The following is a 21,362-nucleotide window of genomic DNA, read 5'->3' on the forward strand; positions in this document are numbered from 1 at the left end:
CTCAGTTTTTGCTGTTGTTGTTGTTTTCATTTTTTTTGGGGGGGGGGGGCTTTGATTTGTTGTTTTGCTTTCACAGTGGCAGAGAGAGGTAGGGAAGGTTATGGATGTGAAAATAAAATTTAAATTTAAAAAGTCCCTATGTCTATTTTAGTAGAAAGATCATTTTATTTGGCAGAGAACGAGTTGAAAAACTCTGCCTTCTCTTTTTGATTTTGTTCTTTTCCATGATATAGTTTAAGAATACACTCTACTTGTCAGTTTTGGACACCAGAAATAGATTATAGGCGCAGTGTGTGTGTGTGTGTGTGTGTGTGTGTGTGTGTGTGAGAGAGAGAGAGAGAGAGAGAGAGAGAGAGAGAGAGAGAGAGAGGAGAGAGAGAGAGGGGAGAGAGGGAGAGAAGAATAGAATGATGTTAAAATTTTAGGTCTCTGACGTGTTTTATTTTTATTTTTCAAACTTGCAGCATCTGATTTTAAGTAATTCCCTTTCAGATAGTATTAATCATTATTATGTAAAAAGAAAAAAGATGAAAAACATCTTTTTATGGTTTCAAGGTGCACCTATAGCCCAGTAGAAGCAAATTTATCATAGAAATAATTAAGTATAGCTTTCCATCTTCCAGGAAAAATAGTGTCCTTAGTACTATTTTTAACAGACTTGTGCCTTTCTGTGCCTGGTGGCAGAAGCCTCAGTGATAGACAGTGAAAAAAAGATAAACAAATAAATTGAAAGTATACCTATAAACATTTTTATAAATTATGATAAAATAGATTGAAAAATATTTTTACAACATTCTGTTAACTTTATTTCACAACTTTCTGTTGATATATTTAATACAATGAATAAAGTATTTAAATGATTCATGAAAAAGGCAAGAGTATGTTGACCACATGCTACTGTATAATAAAATTTCACATCTAGACATTGACATAATAAGCACTTTTTAAAAAGTTTTCATGGGGAATAAAATTCAAAATTAAGTTTGTTGAAGTAGCCACTGAAATGATATCCAAGGGAAGATAAACTAGCAATAAGCTTTCTATCTGTTATCCCAAAAGTGTATTTTAATTTTAAAAAGTGAAACCTTTATTGAATTTCAATTCAATTTCAAAAATATTTATTTAGGGTTAGCTGCAAGGCAAAGTTTAAGGAAGCACTTGACAAATTAAAATTAGACAATATTACATAAGAATAAAGGTTCTTTTCAAAATTAATCTACTTTCTGTTAGGTGCAAGACCAAACTCAGCAAGCATGAATGACTCAAGGTAAGAACTGATGTAATAAAGTTTTAAAAAGGGTTTTCTTTTTAACTTTTCATATGAAGTTACTAAAGATTAATGTTATTATATTTCACACCACAGAAAAGTTCTAAATCAATATTTACATTTATAATTATACAAAGAGAAAATATTTGGACATGAAGAGAGTTACACATATAATGAATCAGCCAAAGTAGATGTTTCTGTGGAATTCCTTGAATGCTGAAAAGTATGATCCCCAAATTGCCATTATTCAGTCATCAGGCATTTATTACATACCTATGCCAGACCTTGTGTTAATCTTTGGAGATAAAGATCCAAAAATGTGATAGTCCTTCCCTTCAAGGAATTCACTTCTTTCTAAAGCTGTGTTTCCTTGCCCGGCCAGTAGAGAGTCTCAAAAATTTGTTCACTGTTAGTATGATCTTTCTTGCTACTTGTAGATTCCATTGTATCTTCTTTATTGTTTGTGAGATTTCCATTTTTAGAAACATATCTCCTCTTTAAAACAAAAAGCATTGTAATACTCAGGAAAATAGACACGGTGCCAAGTAGCACGGTTAAGCCCAGATATATGTATCTAAAAGAAATTTTAAAAATCATTTTTATAATTTTATCTTGATTGGTTATTTTGAAATTATGGGAAAATAAATATAAGATTGCAATTCTTATTTCCAACTAATAATATGAATTATGTGGCTGTAAAGACCCTAGGAAAGAGACTAGGAAAGAAACTTTACTAATAGAATGACCTTCTGGCAGGGTTATTTTCAGCTACCATTTCCCAAATGCTTAACTGGTAAATTACTTCTGATATAAGTTGCTGGTTAAGTAATTTATGTTGTTAATTACTTTCTTAAGACCAGGCCCAAGTTTGTCTTGAATTAAGGCTGCCCTAGGCAACCACAATGAAAATCAAACCTATCAACAGCCAACAGATGACTCAAAGAATAAGTCCAGAGTGTGTCACTTTCATCTATGAAGCTAATTCATTCCTGAACATGGAAATGCCACTCTAAACCTTACAAATGAAACAATAAATGTCATATATTTATGACAAAATATTTGAATAAATTTTCCATGTAAAATGATGATAAATAAGACACTATATTATTAAAAAGCATGAATTCAAAAGGATTAGTACCTAAACGCATAAGAGTCATATAATCTGCAGGCTCCTCGGTATCCACACTTTTTAATTCCCCATTTAAGACATGTTGTGTCTATCAGTACTCCAAAGTATATTGGAGCTGGGATTCCTGCTGCAAGGAAAAATACAATAAATTAAAATACAAATATTATTACATTTGATCCTTACAACAACTCTGGGAGAGAGGTGCTATTATTACAGCCTTCTTATAGATGAGGAAACTGAGGCAGAGAGGTTAAGTGATTCACCCAGGGTATTAGGGTGGGTAATTATCTGATGCCAGATGAGAACCCAAATCTCCATGTCCAACCCACTATCCACTGCCTTATCTATCTTCCTAAATTCTTTTCGAAACACTCAAAGAACAATTTAAATCACTTTTGAATTTTTAACAGATATGAATTTTTAAGAGATATGGAATTCAAAGCACTTGGCTAGATGATTGAAGCAATACTTTTTTCCTCAAATACCAGAAAGTTAGGTAAAGGGTTGCTTCTATTAGTATGCAAAAAGCCAGGCACAATGACTTATCTTTAGTTTCTTTCTAATACTTATCAATTTTGTTATATTTAGATTATAACTATGTCTAGCATAATTATATACTTAGATTTATTTTTAACCTATGTATATGAGAGCTTGATATAAATTTTGTTTAAGCTCTGAATCCAGTTTTATTTTAGCCACTGAATTGGTCCTGTCTGACAGTTTTGTAAAACAGTTTGCAAATGAATGAATAAATAAATGAACAAAGTATTTCTTAAGTGCTGAATTTGTTCCCAGCACAGTGCCAAGGATTAAGGTTACAAAGAAGCAAGGATAGAGACACACACAATAGGAAATTAAGACCAGAGAAGGACATCTTAGTCTAAGAAAGTTGCAGGGATGATGAGTGGGACCCTAGAAAAATAGATTGACACACTCCGTCTATGGACAATGGAGTTGATTGGTTTTAGGGGTTGGGATCCTGCAGCCTCAAGACCACATATGGCCCTCCAGGTCCTCAAGTACGACGCTTTGACTGAACCCAAACTTCACAGAACAAATACCTTTAATAAAAGGATATATTCTGTAAAACCTGGAAACTTGGACTCAGTCAAAAGGTAGCACCAAAAGACCTAGAAGTCCACATGTGGCCTCCAAGCAGCAGGTTCCCCACTCTGGGTGCAGATTAATGGTTCCAGAGGAAGAGAAGAAAGAAAAGGTATATACAGGACAATAAAGTGGTCAGATAAACTTGGAAGAGATAGACAGAAAGTAAAACCAATTTTACATATAGACTTTCTCATTTATATTGGCTTATACACCAAAGTTAATTTTAGCAAAATATTTTCAATAAATGTCAGAATGTAAATATTATTTCCATTTTTTAAATGATGTATAAGTTATACTTACCAAAAACTCTTATTGCTAAAGTGTAGATTCCTAGGGCAAAAGACTTAAAATGTGGCTTTATTGACCTAAAAGTAATAAAAGCATGTTTAATGAGACTATAAAGCAGTAGTACTTGTAAACAAAAATTCCTGTGTAAAAAACAAAACAGAACAAAAAACAAACCTGTAACACAATTATGTGAAATACAATAACTTGTTAAATAGACATCAAATCACATCAATATATTCTGGAATCCAAATTTTCCTTATAATTATTTTCAAATGAGCATAGGTATATGCAAGAAAAAAATGTTTTAACTCCCCAAATACTGACACTATAAATCATTGAAATAGTTTTAAAATAGATAATTCCATTCTTATAAGTAATTAGTGAGAATTAATGATACATTAACAGTAATTTATAATTTATAAACTAATCTATTGTTATCTTTACAAGCACAATGCAAAATTCAACAGAATTTGGTGATAATCAGTAAAATTCATTGTGCCTTATTATGTGATAGTGTTATATGTTACAAACCTGAAAAGACTGATCCTGTCTCACAGTTGTTGTAAGACTATCTTAAAGGAACTAAAGGGACTGGAATTTTTTTCAAAATCAGAGATCCTATTTCCTTTCATGTTAATATGCATTTTGATAGATATAATCATTAGTCAGTATTCCCAGGAGTAGCAAATTCTTAAATTGTCAGTTCTCCAGGCTACACCTCAATCCTGTATGGAGGAATATTAGAATTCCCATTTTACAGATGAGGAAACTGAGACATAGATATTAAGTGACTTGCCCATGGTAACAAAAGTGGTAAGAGTTTTTTAGGTCTGATTAAACTTAGGTCTTCTTTACTCCATTCCAGTACTTTGTTACTATAGTATTGGCTGTGTGCCCTTCATAAGTCTTTCTATGCTCTAAGTAAAATATTGAAATCATATGATTGGTAATGGGAATTTCTTGACCCAATATTTCCTTATGCCAATGAAACCACAGGCCCACTCATTATCCCTATCACTTATGAGTTTTTTCTAATATGAATATATTTTATTAATTATTACTAAAGAAATATTAGGGAAAAGAAAATAATGTTTATACCCCAAACTGATTGAAACATATTTATTATTACTTCTAGCCTGCATTTAGTAAAAATAATACTACTCATTGTGGTAACATTGAGCTAATTGTGCTAATATTATGCTGATTTTGCTAATACTATATGTTAGAAACTTATATGATGTGTTCTCTCCTCTCTATAAGATTATGTCAACTTTTATGTTAAAAAAAGTATATGCATTCACCTCAGAAGCAATATATACCCAGGTGTGCCTCCTACAGATAAAGTATAGGAAGTGATGACTGATATTATCAGGAAATATAGGAACATTTTTGAACATTCATTTCCTTTTTGACATCTGCCCACCATTCCTGAGGAATTTCCTGATTTAGACTCTGTGACTCCCACACAGGTGCAATTGTAAAATATCTGGAATAGAATGATAAAAGCTTCAGTAAGTTATATAAAAACAAAAATGTATAATATTAATTTTTAGAATCTTACTGTACATATGTAGTTTATGGGGGTGGACTAAATACCTGTTTCTTTGTCTTGTATAGACATATGCAAATGATAAATCTAGACAAATTTCAATTAGTAAACACAAAAATAAATCTAAAATTGTTTGCTTAGAAACATTAGATCGTAGGTCCACAAAATTCTTCTCTTTCTAAGAAGAGGTACTCTGAAATTTGGTGAATAGACTTTTCATTTGCCATTACAAAAATCCAGAACCTTTCTGAAGTTTTTGTTGTCATGGTCCACTTTGAGAAGGAAGGACAAATAACAACCCTGTCCAGCTTTCTGATATATGGAATACAATACGTCCTGAGAAAAAAGCTATGATTGCTTTATACAACCTATAATCTTTCTTTTCTTCCTTTGTCTTATATGTTTAGGGTAGGGATTATCTTTTTTTTTAGTATCCCCAGATCTTGGTATGGTACCTGGCATATAGTAGGTACTTAATAAATGCTTATTGATTGATTCATGCCTATTTTTATCAAAAGTGCTGACATTTTCTGATTGAGGAAATTTTATTGACTAAAAAGGACAGACAGAGGTGAAACCAAGGTGGCAGAGTAAAGGCAAAGCTTTGGCTGAGCTCCCCCCATAACACCCCCTCAAACCTTTAAATAATGACTCTAAACAAATTCTAGAGCAGCAGAACCCACACATGATGTTGTGAAACAATTTTCCAGCCCAAGATAATTTGGAAGGTCAGCAAGAAAAGTATGTTGCATCAGAATGAGAGAGGAGCACAGTCCAGTGCAGGCCATGCCAGGGCAGACTGGGACCCAGTAAACCAGGAAAAGGCCTTAGGGCTACTGAATCAGTTGCAGAAATGGTTATTTAAAGACCCCTAAGTCCACAGACATTGAAGACAACTTAGAAGGTCAGCAGGAAAGGTCTGTTGCACCTGGGTGAGAGTGAAGCACAGTGCAATGCAGGTTGTGCCAACACAGACCCAGACCCAGCAAACAAAGAGCAGACTTTGGGAACCACTGAATGAGCAGTGGCAGCAGCTGCTTCTGGAGCTCTCAACCAACAAATGGCTAGAGAGTTGAACAATTGGTCAGAAAGAGATTACAAGGATCTCTTGGCTAGTACTCTCTGTTGATTTGCCCATACTCAGATCTGGGTTGCAGACCTGGGTGGCAGTTCCAGGGTGAAGAGAAGCACTAGCACATCAGTGTTTGTGGCCACATTGAAGCAGGAACCTTTCTCACAGTTCCAGGACAGAAAATAACACTTGTGGTTAATCACAGATCTGAGCACAGGTCAGAAGAGTAGTAAACACACCTCTCCTTAGATCACACCACCTTGGAAGAACTGGAAACTTACAGGTCCCTAGAAGAATCTCTGAAAATAGCTGCACAAAACCCCTGAAGCTTGGGACAGTGCATCCTCTACTCTGAAAACAGAATCCTACTTTAATAAAGAGTTAAAAATCAAGGAATAGGCTAGGAAAATGAGCAGCAACAGAAAAATTTCTGACCATAGAAAGTTACAATGGTGATGATGAAAATCAAAACACAGACTAAGAAGAAAATGACAAAGTCAAAGCTCCTTCTTCCAAAGCTTGTAAGAAAAAATATGAATTGGTCTCAGGCCATGGAAGAGTTCAAAAAAGATTTTGAAAATCAAATAAGAGAGGTAGAGGAAAAATTAGGAAGATAAATGAAAGTGATGAAAGAAAATCATGAAAAACAAGCTATATTAGGAAGGCAGAATTTACGATTTCAAAGAGAATCTCATATGTGCCTAAAAGGTCTGGAACCACAGGATATAAGGAATTCTCTAGGCAGAAGGCAGGAGAACTAAAGCATGTGTTTACACTCCACAGTAACAAGCCCACAAACCAGCGTCCCCATTTTGATATTTTCATCAAAAGCTTCCAGGCCCAATAAGTCCACCTCACAAGGGTAACCAGGAGGCCACAGAGAAGTGAGATGGTATAAGGCAAAATCGTATACACACTTCCCCTCTACGGTAAGAAGATTACCCACTAGCCTCTAGTCAGCTCTGCTACCGGCAGATCAGCTTCAGCTGTAGGCGTCTCTGGCTCCAACTGGAAAAGGAAGAGAGGATCTTCAAGCTGTACTCTTCCCTCTTATAGAGTTTTTGACATCATCAAGTGCCGCCTGAACGACCAGGGCCGATTGGTTCTTGACTTGGCCCCTCCCCCTAGCGTAGACCAGGTTAACACACCTCCCCTCAGCCAGCCCCATGACACAGGGAGTTCTCTGATTCCTGGCATGGTTGCTGGGCTTCCTGCCCCAGAAGAGCAAGCCCCAGTGTCCAGGGAAGCTCAATGAGGTAAGCTGAGTCATTTAAAGAAAACAAAGTCCATTCTGGTTACACAAGCCAACAGCTTAGAAAAGAAGACATACAGAAATACTGAAGAAAATAAAAACTTGAAAAATAGATGAGGCCAAATGTTAAAAGGGGTACAAAAAGCCAATGCAGGGAAGAATGCTTTAAAAGCAGAATTGGCCAAATGGAAAGAGGCACAAAAGTTAACTGAATAAGAGAACTCTTTAAAAAGTAGAATTGGTGTAATGAGGATAAGCTAGAAGCATTTCCAACAAGATCAGGAATGAAATAAGGATGTCCATTATCACAATTGTTATTAAATATTGTACTAGAAATATTAGCTTTAGCAATAAGAGAAGAAACAGAACTGGAAGAAATTAGAATAAGCAAAGAAGAAACAAAGAAACATCTTTGTAGATGACATAATGGTATACTTAGAGAAACCTAGACAATCAACTAAAAAACTACTTGAAATAATTAACAACTTGAGCAATGTTGCAGGATATAAAATAAATCAACATAAATCTTCAGCATTTCTATGTATTACTTACAAAGCCCAACATCAAGAGATAGAAGGGAAATTCCTTTTAAAGTAATTGTAGACAATATAAAATATTCAGGACTCTACCTCCCAAAAGAAACCCAGAAACTATGTGAATACAATTATAAAATACTTTTCACACAAATGAAGTCAGACCTTAATAATTGGAAAAACATCAGTTACTCATGGGTAGGCCAAGATAATATAATAAAAATGACAATTCTATCTAAATTAATTTATTTATTTAGTGTCATACCAATCAAACTACCAGAAAATTATTGTATAGAGTTAGGAAAAATAATAACAAAATTCATCTGGAAGAGTAAAAGGTCCAGGATATCAAGGGAATTAACAAAAAGAAATGTTAGGGAAGGTGGCCTAGCCATACTAGATCTACAACTGTATTATTAAGCAGCAATCATCAAAACTTCTTGGTACTGGCTAAGAAACAGTGATAGATGAGTGGAATAAGTTAGTTATGTGAGACACAGTAGTCAAGGACTACAGTAATCAATTGTTTGATCAACCCAAAGACTCCAGATTTTTGGATAAGAACTCACTATTTGATAAAAAATGCTGGTAAAACTGGAAAATAGTATGGCAGAAACTAGGCATAGACTGATATCTTGCACTGTATACCAAGATGAGATCAAAATGGGTACATGATTTAGATATAAAGACTGATACTATAAACTAGGAGAGCAAGGAGATCAAAGCATACTATTTTATTTCTATTGTTTTTTTCTTTCTTGTGGTTTTCTTCTTTGGCTCTGATTCTTCTCAACAATATGATTAATGTGAAAATATGTGTAAAAACTTGTTTAAAACATCTGTCTGATAATATTAAGAGACAGACTCATTTTCCAAGGCCCTCATAATGAATCAATTAAAATTCTCTGAAGTTTTAGGTGAAAAAAACGTTAATAATGTGCTGGTCTTGTTAACAAAATGAATAAATCATCCAGAAACTATGTCTCTTGAACCTTATTAATTGTCACACCATAGTTATCATAATACATGTTTAATAAATGTCTGTTTACTTAAAAAAGAAAGTAGAATTGGATAATAGAAAAGGAGATACAAAACCTCACTGATGAAAATAATTCCTAAAAAAAAAATAGAATTGAGCAAATGGAAGCTGACTTTGTGAGAAATCAAGAAAAACAAAACAAAACCAAAAGAATGAAAACATAGAAGACAACACGAAATCTCAGTGGATAAACAACGGACCGAGAAAATAGATCCAGGAGAGATAATTTTAGAATTATTGGACTACCTAGAAGTCATAATCAAGAAAGAGCCTAGACATCATTTTTCAAGTAGTGATCATGGAAAACTGCCCTGATATCCTAGAACTAGAGGGTAAAATATTACTTGAAAGAATCCACCAATCACCTCCCCAAATGAAAACTCCCAGGAATATCATGGCCAAATTCAGATCTCCCAGGACAAGGAGAAAATAATACAAACAGCCAGAAAGAAATAATTCAAGTATCATGGAGCCACAGTCCAGATAACAAAAGATTTGGCAGCTTCTACATTAAAAGATCAGGGGCTTGGAATATGATATTTCAGAGGGCAAAGGAGCGAGGATTACAACCAAGAATCACCTATCCAGCAAAAGCTAATATAATCCATGAGGGGAAAAATGGGCATTCAATGAAATAGAGGACTTTCAATCATTCTTGATGAAGAGACCAGAGCTGAATAAAAAAAATTTGACTTTCAGATGCAAGACTCAAGACAAGCTTAAAATGGTAAAAAGGAAAAGGAAATCATAAAGAATGTAATAAGGTTAAACTGTTTGCACTCCTACATGGGAAGATGATAGTTGTAACTTATTGGAACCTTCTCATTGTTAGGGTAAATAGAAGTAGTATATATAGACAGAGGGCACAGGGGTGAGTTGAATTTTAAGGGATGATATTGCAGTATTAATGTGATCAAACATCTTCCCCACCAATTCAATAGGCCTCAGGTGGGGCTAGGTGAGAAAGCTTGATTATATCTTTGTTTGTAAGTAGGCCTAACGCCTCTATTTAGCAGGTACTAAGCCAATTTGGGTGTGAAGCCCTAAAGGGAGTTGTTAAGACCAGAGCCAATGGTATGTGCACTGAGTTCTAGAATCACGAATTCAGCCAATCAGAGAACTAAGTTCTAGCCAATCAGATGCTGACTAGGACTGTATATAAGAAGAGCCCAGAGTGTAAGAGAACCAGAATTGAAAAGGGACAGAAATGAAGAGAAGCAGAACTGAAGGGGAGCAGAACTGAGAAGCAGACATCAAGAAGACATTGAGGCAGCAGACATAAAGAAGGCACTGAAGAGCATACATTGAGAGGGCCAGCATTGACAGAGCTGCAGAAGAGAGTACTGAGCAGAGAGTTAGAATTCATAAGTGATTGTTTATGCAAAGGCCCTAACAGGAGGGAAGGTAACAAGATACTTGGTTCCTTGCTATAACAATGTGTTGTAATTTCCTTGTTGATACATTGAGGTGGGCTTGCTGGTTTTGGAATATAATTACTACTGTATTGAATTGGAATTACTGGTCCCAGGATTGGATCCTCTGGAGCCTAAATAAACGTTAAACTTCCTCTGCCTTCTACCTAGAGAGTTTTTCATACTTTGCAATTCTGAACCATACAGGCATGTTCATGGTCATCCTCAAGGTTATGAATCTCACCTTACTGGTACAGATATTATAAAATAATAAAATTGAGGGATGAGAAAGGAATTTACTGGGAGAATGGGAAAGGAAGGGGTAGAATTGGGTAAATCATCTCACACAAAAGAATCAAAAGAAAGTTTTTTACAGTGGAAGGGAAGAGTGCAAAGCTTGAGGTGGGGGTGGAGTGAATGAACCTTACTCTCATAAGAACTGGTTCAAAGAGGGAATAACATACACACTCAGTTGGGTATAGAAATCTGTCTAACCCTAAAGAAAAGTAGGAGGGAAAAGGGATAAGGGAGAGGGGTTGTGATAGATGGGAGGGCATATTGGGGGGGTAGTCAGAATCAAAACATTTTTGAAGAAGGATAGGGTGAAAGGAGAGAGAGAGAATAGAATAAATGGGGGGGGGGGATAGATTAGAGGGAAATACAGTTCCCAATGGTAACTGTACAAAAATTGAAGAAAATTTTTCTGATAAAGGCCTCATATCTCAAACATATAGAAAACTGAGGCAAATGTATAAAAATAAGAGCCATTACCAATGATAAAAGATCAAAAGATATGAACAGTTTTCAGATGAAGTAATCAAGGCTATCTATAACCATATGAAAAATGGTCTAACTCACTATTAATTGAAGAATTGCAAATTAAAACAATTCTGAAGTACTGCCTCATACTTATTAGACTGGCTAATAGGACAGAAGAGGAAAATGATCAATGGTGGAGGGGATGTGGAGAAAATGAGACAGTAATGCATTGTGGGTGTAGTTGTGAACTGATTTATCCATTCTGTAGAGCAATTTGGACTTATCCCAAAAGGGTTATAAAACCATACATATTCTTTGACCTAGCAATACTGCTACTAGATCTGTATCCCAAAAGAGATTAAAAAAACAAAAAAGTAAAAAAGATCTATATGTACAAAAATAAGCAACTCTTTTGTGGTGGCAAAGATTTAGAAATTAAGGGGATGCCCATCAATTGGGGAAAGATGGAACAAATTGTGGTATGTGGAATACTATTGTACTATAAGAAATGATGAACAGGATGCTCACAGAAAACCTTTGAAAGACTTACATGAGCTGATGCAAAGTGAAATGTACTGTATACAAAGGACATCATATTGTAAAATGAGCAGCTATGAATGACTTAGCTATTTTCAGCAATACAATGATGCAGGATAGCTCTGAAGGACTTATGATAAAAAATGCTATCTATCACCAGAGAAATAACTGATGGTGTCTAAATACAAATTGAAGCATTCTTTTTGCCTTAACTTTCTTTACTTTTCTTGAGTGTTTTTTTCTTCTTTTGGTGTATGCTTTCCTTCACAACATGACTATTACGGAAATGTTCTGCATGACTACACATGTATAACCCACATTAAATTGTTTGCCTTCTCAAGGAGGAGTGGGGAAGAAGAGAGAGAATTTGCAAATCAACGTTTTAAAAATGAATGTTAAAACTTGTGTTCACGTGTAACTGGGGAAAAATAAAATGCTAAATAAAAAAGAAAAAAATTGACAGACACCAAGGTGATTATGTGAGAAACATTTAAAAAACATCCCTACAAAGGAAAAAAGTTTTATGCAGAGTATATGACAACAAAATGTCCTGTTTTCTAGAATCTAATTTTCTAAGATTGACCTGAGAATTTTAAGATTTAAAGCTGGGAGGCGGAGCTGCTCCAGACCAAGGCGGAAGCGGCCGGCCGGGAAATCCACGTGGGAGACGAGCTGGGAGAAAGCTGGGCGCCCGAAACCGGCAGAGATCCCCAGGCCTCCCAACACAGGACGGCAGTCTCTGGGAGCGACGAGAGGCAGCGCAACGCCACCAGCCGCGAAAACACCCAGTCCTGCCGCTTGCAAAACCCAGGATCTCGGCCTCTTGAACTTCCGGAAGACTCAATGGCTAGGTAAGCGGCTCTAACCCCTCCCCCCCTCACCCAGAGAATTCCTCGGGGAAAAAAAAAAAAAAAAGAGAACTGAAACAGAGGAGAGAGTAGCAGGGCTTCACAGGACAAATACTAGAAGCTCATTAGTCCCAGAGGGGAAGAGTCGGCAGGGGGCCAAGCCAGGAGCCCAGACGTAACCTTGCTCCCCCAGGGGAAGCGCCAGTCATCAGCTCAAACAACAAACGGCTGAGACCATTGCTGAAAAGCAAGTGCTGGAGAGCACCCATAGGGAGTGAGACGCCAGGGAGCCAGACCCCTCCCCCACACCTCAGGAAACTGAAGGTTATAATTTTAGACTCACAACCCCCAGAATAAGAAAGCTGGGACAGAAAGCCCTGAGACTCACAGATAGAAATTCGTTCTAACGCCAGCAAAAGGCAATCCAACATGAAGAAGAACACAAAAAAACCGAGGACAATAGATTCTTTTTATGGAGACAGGCAGGATCAAAATATCGACTTAGAAGAAGATAGCAATGACACGGTAGATACATCAGATATCTCAAAAGCTAATATGATCTGGTCTCCAGCCCAAAAAGCACTGCTGGAAGAGCTAAAAGAGGATTTTAAAAACCAAATTAGGGAGCTAAAAGAAAATATGGAAAAAATGGAAAAAAGGGAGAAAAAATCCACTGACGAAATCAAGTCCCTAAAGAATAAGATTGGCGAAATGGCTATGGAGATTCAGAATCTAGAGAGAGAAAAGGACACCCTGAGAGGTGAAATCAACCAATTGAAAATGGATGCTCAAAGCAAAATGTAAACACTAACTCATTTAAAATTAGACTTGAGCAAGTGGAAGCTAATGAATCTATGAGGCATCAAGAAGTAATAAAACAAAATGTAAAGAATGAAAAAATAGAAAAAAATGTGAAATATCTGATTGGCAAAACAACTGACCTGGAAAATAGATCCAGGAGAGACAATTTGAGAGTTATTGGTCTACCGGAAATCCACGATGAAAAAAGGAGCCTTGACAGTATCTTCGAAGAAATTATCAAAGACAACTGCCCAGAGGTCCTAGAACCAGAGGGCAAAATAGTCATTGAAAGAATTCACCGATCACCCCCTGAAAGAGATCCCAAACTGAAAACACCAAGAAATATTATAGCCAAATTTCAGAGCTATAAACTTAAGGAGAAAATACTGCAAGCAGCCAAAAAGAAGCAATTCAAATATCGTGGAACTACAGTCAGGATCACGCAGGATCTCTCAGCTTCCACATTAAAAGACAGGAGAAATTGGAATATGATATTCCGAAGGGCAAAGGAGCTGGGACTACAACCAAGGATCAACTACCCAGCAAAACTAAGCATAATTTTCCAGGCAAGGCGATGGACATTCAATGAAATAAGGGAATTCCAGACCTTCCTGATGAAAAGGCCAGAACTCAATGGCAAATTTGATCTCCAAATACAAACCTCAAGAGAGACATAAAAAGGTAACCAGGGGGAAAAACCCCACAAACTTCATTAACCAATAAGCTTAGGTTGTTTACATCTTTATGTGGGATTATATCATCTTATGTATGTTTTTTATGTATATATATATACATATACATATATAAGTCATTCTTGTGAATGGTACAACTATTGTGACAAATGAAAGGGATATACATAGGTTGTGAATGCCTGTATAAATTGACTGATGTAAAGATATAAAATATAAATAAGAGATATAAAGGGAGGGCTATGAGGGAAGTGGTAAGAAGGTTGTAGAAAAGGGTAAATTACACCAAAGGAAGTGGCAAAAAAACATATTATAGTAGAGGGAAAGAAGGGAGGGAGAAGAGCAGTATTTGAGCTTTACTGTCATCTGATCTAGTTCAAGAAGGGAATAACATACTCGGATAAGTTTAGAAATCTAACTTGTCCTACGGGAAGTGGGAGGGAAAGGGGGGAAAAAGGGAGGGGGGAGGGCAGAAGGAAGAGGAGAAGTAGCAAGTGGGTAACGGTTAGATAAGGGAGGGGAATAAAGAGGGAGGGTTAACTGAGGAAAGCGGCGGTCAAAAGCAAAACTTTGTTGGGGAGGAGAAGGGGAAAGGGAGAAATAAAAGCATAAACAGGGGGAATTAGGATGGAGAAAAAGACACAGATAGAAATCATAACCCTGAACGTGCAGGGGATGAACATTCTCACAAAACAGAAGCAGATAGCAGAATGGATTAAAAACCATAATCCTACAATATGCTGTTTACAAGAAACACATCTGAAACAGGGGGATACACATAGGGTTAAGGTAAAAGGCTGGAGTAAAATATATTGTGCCTCAGCTAAAGTAAAAAAAGCAGGTGTAGCAATCCTAATCTCAGACAAAGCAAAAGTAAAGATAGATCTAATTAGAAGAGATAAGGAAGGACATTATATCCTGCTGAAAGGCACCATAAACAATGAAGCAATATCATTGCTTAACATATATGCACCAAGTGGTAAGGCATACAAATTCTTAGAGGAGAGGTTAAGGGAGTTACAGGAAGAAATAGACAGCAAAACTATAATATTGGGAGACCTCAACCTCCCCCTTTCTGAACTTGATAAATCTAACCTCAAAATAAATAAGAAAAAAGTTAAGGAGGTAAACAGAATTTTAGAAAAGGCACATATGATAGACCTTTGGAGAAAACTGAATGGGGATAAAAAGGAATATACTTTCTTCTCAAAAGTACATGGCACATACTCAAAAATTGACCATGTACTAGGGCATAAAAACCTCACAATCCAGTGCAGAAAAGCAGAAGTAGTCAATGCATCCTTTTCAGATCATGATGCAATAAGAATCATTTTTAATAAAGCACCATGGAAAAATAAGCTAAAAACTAATTGGAAACTAAATAATTTAATTCTAAAGAGTGAGTGGGCCAAAGATCAAATCAGAGAAACAATCAATAATTTCATTCAAGAGAATGACAATAATGAAACAACATACCAAAACTTATGGGATGCAGCAAAAGCAGTTCTTAGGGGAAGTTTTATATCTCTAAATGCCTACATGAATAAAATAGGGAAAGAGGAGATCAATGATCTGGGCATACAGCTGAAAAAGCTAGAAAAAGAGCAAATTGAAAACCCCCAATTAAATACCAAATTAGAAATACTGAAAATCAAAGGAGAGATTAATAAAATTGAAACCAAGAAAACTATTGAATTAATAAATAAAACAAAGAGCTGGTTTTATGAAAAAACCAATAAAATTGACAAACCTTTGGTCAATTTGATTAAAAAAAAGAAAGAAGAAAATCAAATTACCAGTATAAAAAATGAAAAGGGTGAGGTCACCTCTAATGAAGAGGAAATCAAAACAATAATTAGGAATTATTTCGCCCAACTGTATGCCCATAAATTTGACAACCTTAGAGATATGGATGAATATCTACAAAAACATAAACTGCCCAGACTGACAGAGAAGGAAGTGAAATTTCTTAATGACCCCATATCAGAAAAAGAAATTGAGCAGGCCATCAACGAACTCCCTAGGAAAAAATCTCCAGGGCCAGATGGTTTTACATGTGAATTCTATCAAACATTTAAAGAACAACTAATTCCAATACTTTGCAGACTATTTGGGAAAATAGGAGAAGAAGGAGTCCTACCAAATTCTTTTTATGACACAAATATGGTACTAATACCTAAACCAGGTAGAGTTAAAACAGAGAAAGAAAATTATAGACCAATTTCTCTAATGAATATTGATGCAAAAATTTTAAATAAAATATTAGCAAAAAGATTGCAGCAACTCATTACGAGAATAATATACCATGACCAGGTAGGATTTATTCCAGGAATGCAAGGCTGGTTCAATATTAGGAAAACTATTAGCATAATTGACCATATCAACAACAAAACTAGCAAAAACCATATGATCATCTCAATAGACGCAGAAAAAGCCTTTGACAAAATACAACACCCATTCCTATTAAAAACACTAGAAAGCATAGGAATAAGGGGAACCTTCCTCAAAATTATAAATAGCATCTACCTAAAACCATCAACAAGCATTATTTGTAATGGGGATAAACTAGATGCATTCCCAATAAGATCAGGGGTGAAACAAGGATGTCCATTATCACCCCTATTATTCAATTTGGTTCTAGAAACATTAGCTGTAGCAATAAGAGAAGAAAAAGAAATTGAAGGAATTAGAATAGGAAAAGAAGAAACTAAATTATCACTTTTTGCAGATGATATGATGATTTATCTAGAGAATCCTAGAGAATCAAGTAAAAAACTACTTGAAATAATAAACAACTTTAGCAAAGTTGCAGGATATAAAATAAACCCACATAAATCCTCAGCATTCCTATACATTACTGACAAAGCCCAACAGCAAGAGATAGAAAGAGAAATTCCATTCAAAGTTACTGAAGGCACTATAAAATATTTGGGAGTCTATTTGCCAAGACAAACCCAGGGCCTATATGAACATAACTATGAAACACTTTTCACGCGAATAAAATCAGATCTAAATAAATGGAGAAATATCAGTTGCTCATGGTTAGGCCGAGCTAATATAATAAAAATGACAATTCTACCTAAATTAATCTATCTATTCAGTGCCATACCAATCGAACTACCAAAATTTTTTTTTGCTGAGCTGGACAAAATAATAACAAAATTCATTTGGAAAAACAAGAGGTCTAGAGTATCTAGGATATTAATGAAAAGACATGCTAGGGATGGTGGTTTAGCCACACCAGATATTAAACTGTACTACACAGCAGCAGTCATCAAAACTGCCTGGTACTGGTTAAGAAACAGGGGTGTGGATCAGTGGTATAGGATAGGTACACAAGTAGGTGAAATCAACAAGTTTAGCAATCTACTCTTTGATAAACCCAAAGAAGCCAGTTTCTGGGCTAATAATTCACTATTTCACAAAAACTGTTGGGAAAATTGGAAAATGGTAGGGCAAAAACTGGGCATAGACCAATATCTTACACCATATACCAAAATAAAGTCAAAATGGGTTCATGATTTAGGAGTAAAAGTTGATACTCTAAGTAATTTGGGAAAGCAAGGAATAGTTTACTTATCAGATTTGTGGAAAAGTAAAGAATTCATGACCCAACAAGAGATAGAGAGCATTACAAAATGCAAAATGGATAATTTTGATTATGTCAAATTGAAATGTTTTTGTACAAAAAAAGCCAATGCAACAAGAATTAGGAGGGAAGCAGAAAATTGGGAGAAAATCTTTGCAACTAGTATTTCTGATAAAGGCCTCATTTCTAAAATATACAGGGAGCTAAGCCAAATATATAGGAAAACAAGCCATTCCCCAATTGAGAAATGGTCAAAGGATATGAACAGGCAGTTTTTCAGAGGAAGAAATTAAAGCTATCTACAGGCATATGGAAAAATGCTCTGGATCGCTGCTGATTAGAGAAATGCAAATCAAAACAACTCTTAGATACCACATCTCTCCTGTCAGATTGGCTAAAATAACAAATCAGGAGAATGATAAATGCTGGAAAGGATGTGGGGAAATTGGAACATTGTTGCATTGCTGGTGGAGTTGCGAGCTGATCCAGCCATTTTGGAGGGCGGTGTGGAACTATGCCCAAAGGGCTATAGAAATGTTCATACCCTTTGACCCAGTAATACCACTTCTAGGGTTGTATCCCAAAGAAATCACGCAAGCGGGAAAAGGACCCATATGTACAAGAATATTTATAGCAGCTCTCTTTGTGGTAGCCAAGAATTGGAAAGCAAAGGGATGCCCATCAATTGGGGAATGGCTGAACAAGCTGTGGTATATGAAGGTGATGGAATACTATTGTGCCATAAGAAATGGGGATGATGCAGACTTCATAACAACCTGGAAAAACCTACACGACATAATGCTGAGTGAGCGGAGCAGAGCCAGGAGAACGTTGTGCACAGCCACAGATATGTGGATTCCGTGAGGACCAACCCTGACATACTGCGCTTCTCTCAGCAACCTAAAGGGGCAAGGACAAATCCAGGGGACTCACGATGGAGAATGCTATCTTCATCCAGAGAAAGAACTGTGAAGTTTGAATACAGACTGAGGCACACTACATGCTCGCCTTTTCTGCTTCTCTTTTGTTTTTGGTTTTGGGTTTTTTTTTTTTGTTGTTTTTTTTTTTTGGTTCTGTTTCTTCTTTCTTATGATTCATTCCATTGGTCAAAATTCTTCTCCACGACTTGAATAGAGCATAAATTAATTCAATGCGAAGTTATACATGACAGTTATATGAGACTTCATGCCGTCTTGGGGAGGGAGGGGGGAGGGAGGGGAGAAAAACTGGAACTCAAAACTATGTAGAACCGTGTGTGGTAAACTAAAAATAAATAAAGGAAAAAAAAAATTTGTCAAAAAAAAAAAAAAAAAAGATTTAAAGCTGGGAAACCCTAATATGTAGAACTCACTGGTGACTATGAGGTAACTATATGCTTATGATTTGGATGGAAGAAATATGGGTTTGTGTTCCTCAGCGTAAGATAGAGGTGTCACATAAAAGTCTGTGATTCGAAGTAGTAGAATTGTTAAAAAGCACACAACTAAAAAGGCAAAACCAAACATCTGAGAGGGATTGAGAAGAATCCTTACAGGTGGGACACAGAAAGACCTCAGTCTTTGCTGAAACCTACTGCTTATGAGAGCTTATTGGGAGAAAAAAATCTTTGCTGCTTGGAGTAGCTGATTTTAGGAAAAATCTTTTCTGCTTAGAAGAGCTGATTTTTGTTGGAAACCAGTAATTCAGAAGAACTGACTGAGAAGGAAATATTCTAACTTTGCCTTTTCCAGCACTGATATTTACTTCCTGAGAGGCAGAAACCTCTGAGAATTCATCTAAAGGAACAGACCTGGAGAAGTTCTACTGATACCATGTTTAGTATAACTAACTACTTTTGCTGAAAGAGTGTAATGCTGCTTGAGAATCCACCAGGAAAGAGTACTGAAGAAGCTTTGCAGATTCTAGGCTAGGGGTTTGATTTACTGAAAGAACATAACACTATCTGGGTAGTTCAGAGGAAGAACAGGCAGCAGAGAAGCATCTCTGCATAGTAGGAGAGCAGAGAGGCCTAGAAGAAGAGTATCCTTGCCAATAAGTAGATTATAGTAAAGACTGTGTCTGATAGAAACAAAATAAATCAAGGTCAGAAGTTCAGAGTTTTGAGTTATCCCAGGCATAAATATTCCCTTCTCATGTCCTTCTTGATATGGTTACATAAGAGAATATTGTATACAGTAACAGTGATATTGTTTTAAGAACAAATTTGAGTGAATAAGTTATTTTATTACAAATACCCAAATTAACTATAAGGAACATATGAAGAACGACACCATCTGCATCCAGAGAAAGTACTGATAAATTGAAGTATATATAGAATAATTATATATATATGCAAACATTTATATAAATGTATATATATGTGTGTGTCTATCTATCCATCTATCTATATGTACTTATTTGTGCCTAATGTAGCCATCTCTAGGGTTGGGGGGAGGGAAGATAAAAAAGAAAAAATATTTACATGATAATTTTGTTTTTTATTTGAAAAGAACAGTAAGTTGTGCATAGTAGATTTGCAGTTTCATGTGCAATTACCTTTTTATATTATAGTATGTTAGGAGAATGCTTGTTTTATTCCATAAAATAAAATAAAATTTAAATAAAAACATGATTATGCTCACTAAAGTACACTATATGCATTTCTGTGAGAATATGTCCTAGATCATGGGACATGTTTTACTTATTCTTGCTCTGCTTTCTGCCTAGTAAGTTTTCTGATTAAGAGTTAATGATGGGCAGATTTGTTAAATTGGAAATGCTATTAAAGTTCTGGAGGGTTTACCTCCATCCAACATACAACGAAAAACACTGATCTTGAATATAACAATGTGACCACCCTTGTCTAGGAAAATCCCCATAGCATAAATGTAGACTGGCTAAGTGAACCGGACCAAAAAGAACAGAAAAGATGCAAGAGTCAGGGTTGAGTGTCATCACATACACATACAAAATATACAAAGAAAATCTGCATTTTCTATCATGAATTTGATTGTTCCTAAGGAAGAAGCAAGAGGAAGAGGGTCCCCTTGTCATGGGCAAGAGTATTTTGTTTGGGGGGTAGAGCCAAGATGGTGGAGTGAAAGCAGGAATGCACCTGAGCTTTCTTCAAAACCCCTCCAAATACCTTTAAAAAGCAACTCTGAACACATCCTAGAGAGGCAGAACTTTCAAAGAAACAGAGTGAGGCAGATTTCCAGCCCAAGACAACCTGGAAGGTCAACAGGAAGGATCTGTTGCACTGGGCTGAGAGAAGAGGGCAGTCTAGCTAACGCTGTGCCAGACCTGGCACCAGCAAAGCCAGAGCAGACCTTGCAGGGACTGAATCCCTGGGAGCAGTGGTGGTTTCTAGACTTCTCAGCATACAGATGCCAGAGACAACTTAGAAGGTCAGCAGAAGGGGTCTATCAGAACTGGGTGACAGAGAAGTTCAGGCCAGCTCAGGGCATGCCAATACAATCCTGACACCAGCAAACTAAGAGAAGGCCACAGGA

At 36.1% G+C, this 21,362-nt stretch overlaps 1 protein-coding gene across 1 annotated transcript in view; it reads right to left on the reverse strand.

The window, feature by feature from the left end:
- Positions 1-787: 787 nt before the first annotated feature.
- The window catches only part of LOC118850574 (solute carrier organic anion transporter family member 1C1-like), a 103,171-nt gene continuing 82,596 nt past the window's right edge, over positions 788-21,362 (reverse strand). Inside the window, exons 11-14 of the mRNA XM_036760071.1 lie at positions 5,093-5,277; positions 3,804-3,868; positions 2,406-2,523; positions 788-1,841 (exon numbers count right to left, since the gene is read on the reverse strand). Coding sequence (XP_036615966.1) covers positions 1,622-1,841; positions 2,406-2,523; positions 3,804-3,868; positions 5,093-5,277 — 588 coding nt within the window. The 3' untranslated portion in view covers positions 788-1,621. The remainder of the gene's footprint in view (positions 1,842-2,405; positions 2,524-3,803; positions 3,869-5,092; positions 5,278-21,362) is intronic.

This window comes from Trichosurus vulpecula, chromosome 5, assembly GCF_011100635.1.
Source record: "Trichosurus vulpecula isolate mTriVul1 chromosome 5, mTriVul1.pri, whole genome shotgun sequence".
Lineage (NCBI taxonomy): Eukaryota > Metazoa > Chordata > Mammalia > Diprotodontia > Phalangeridae > Trichosurus > Trichosurus vulpecula.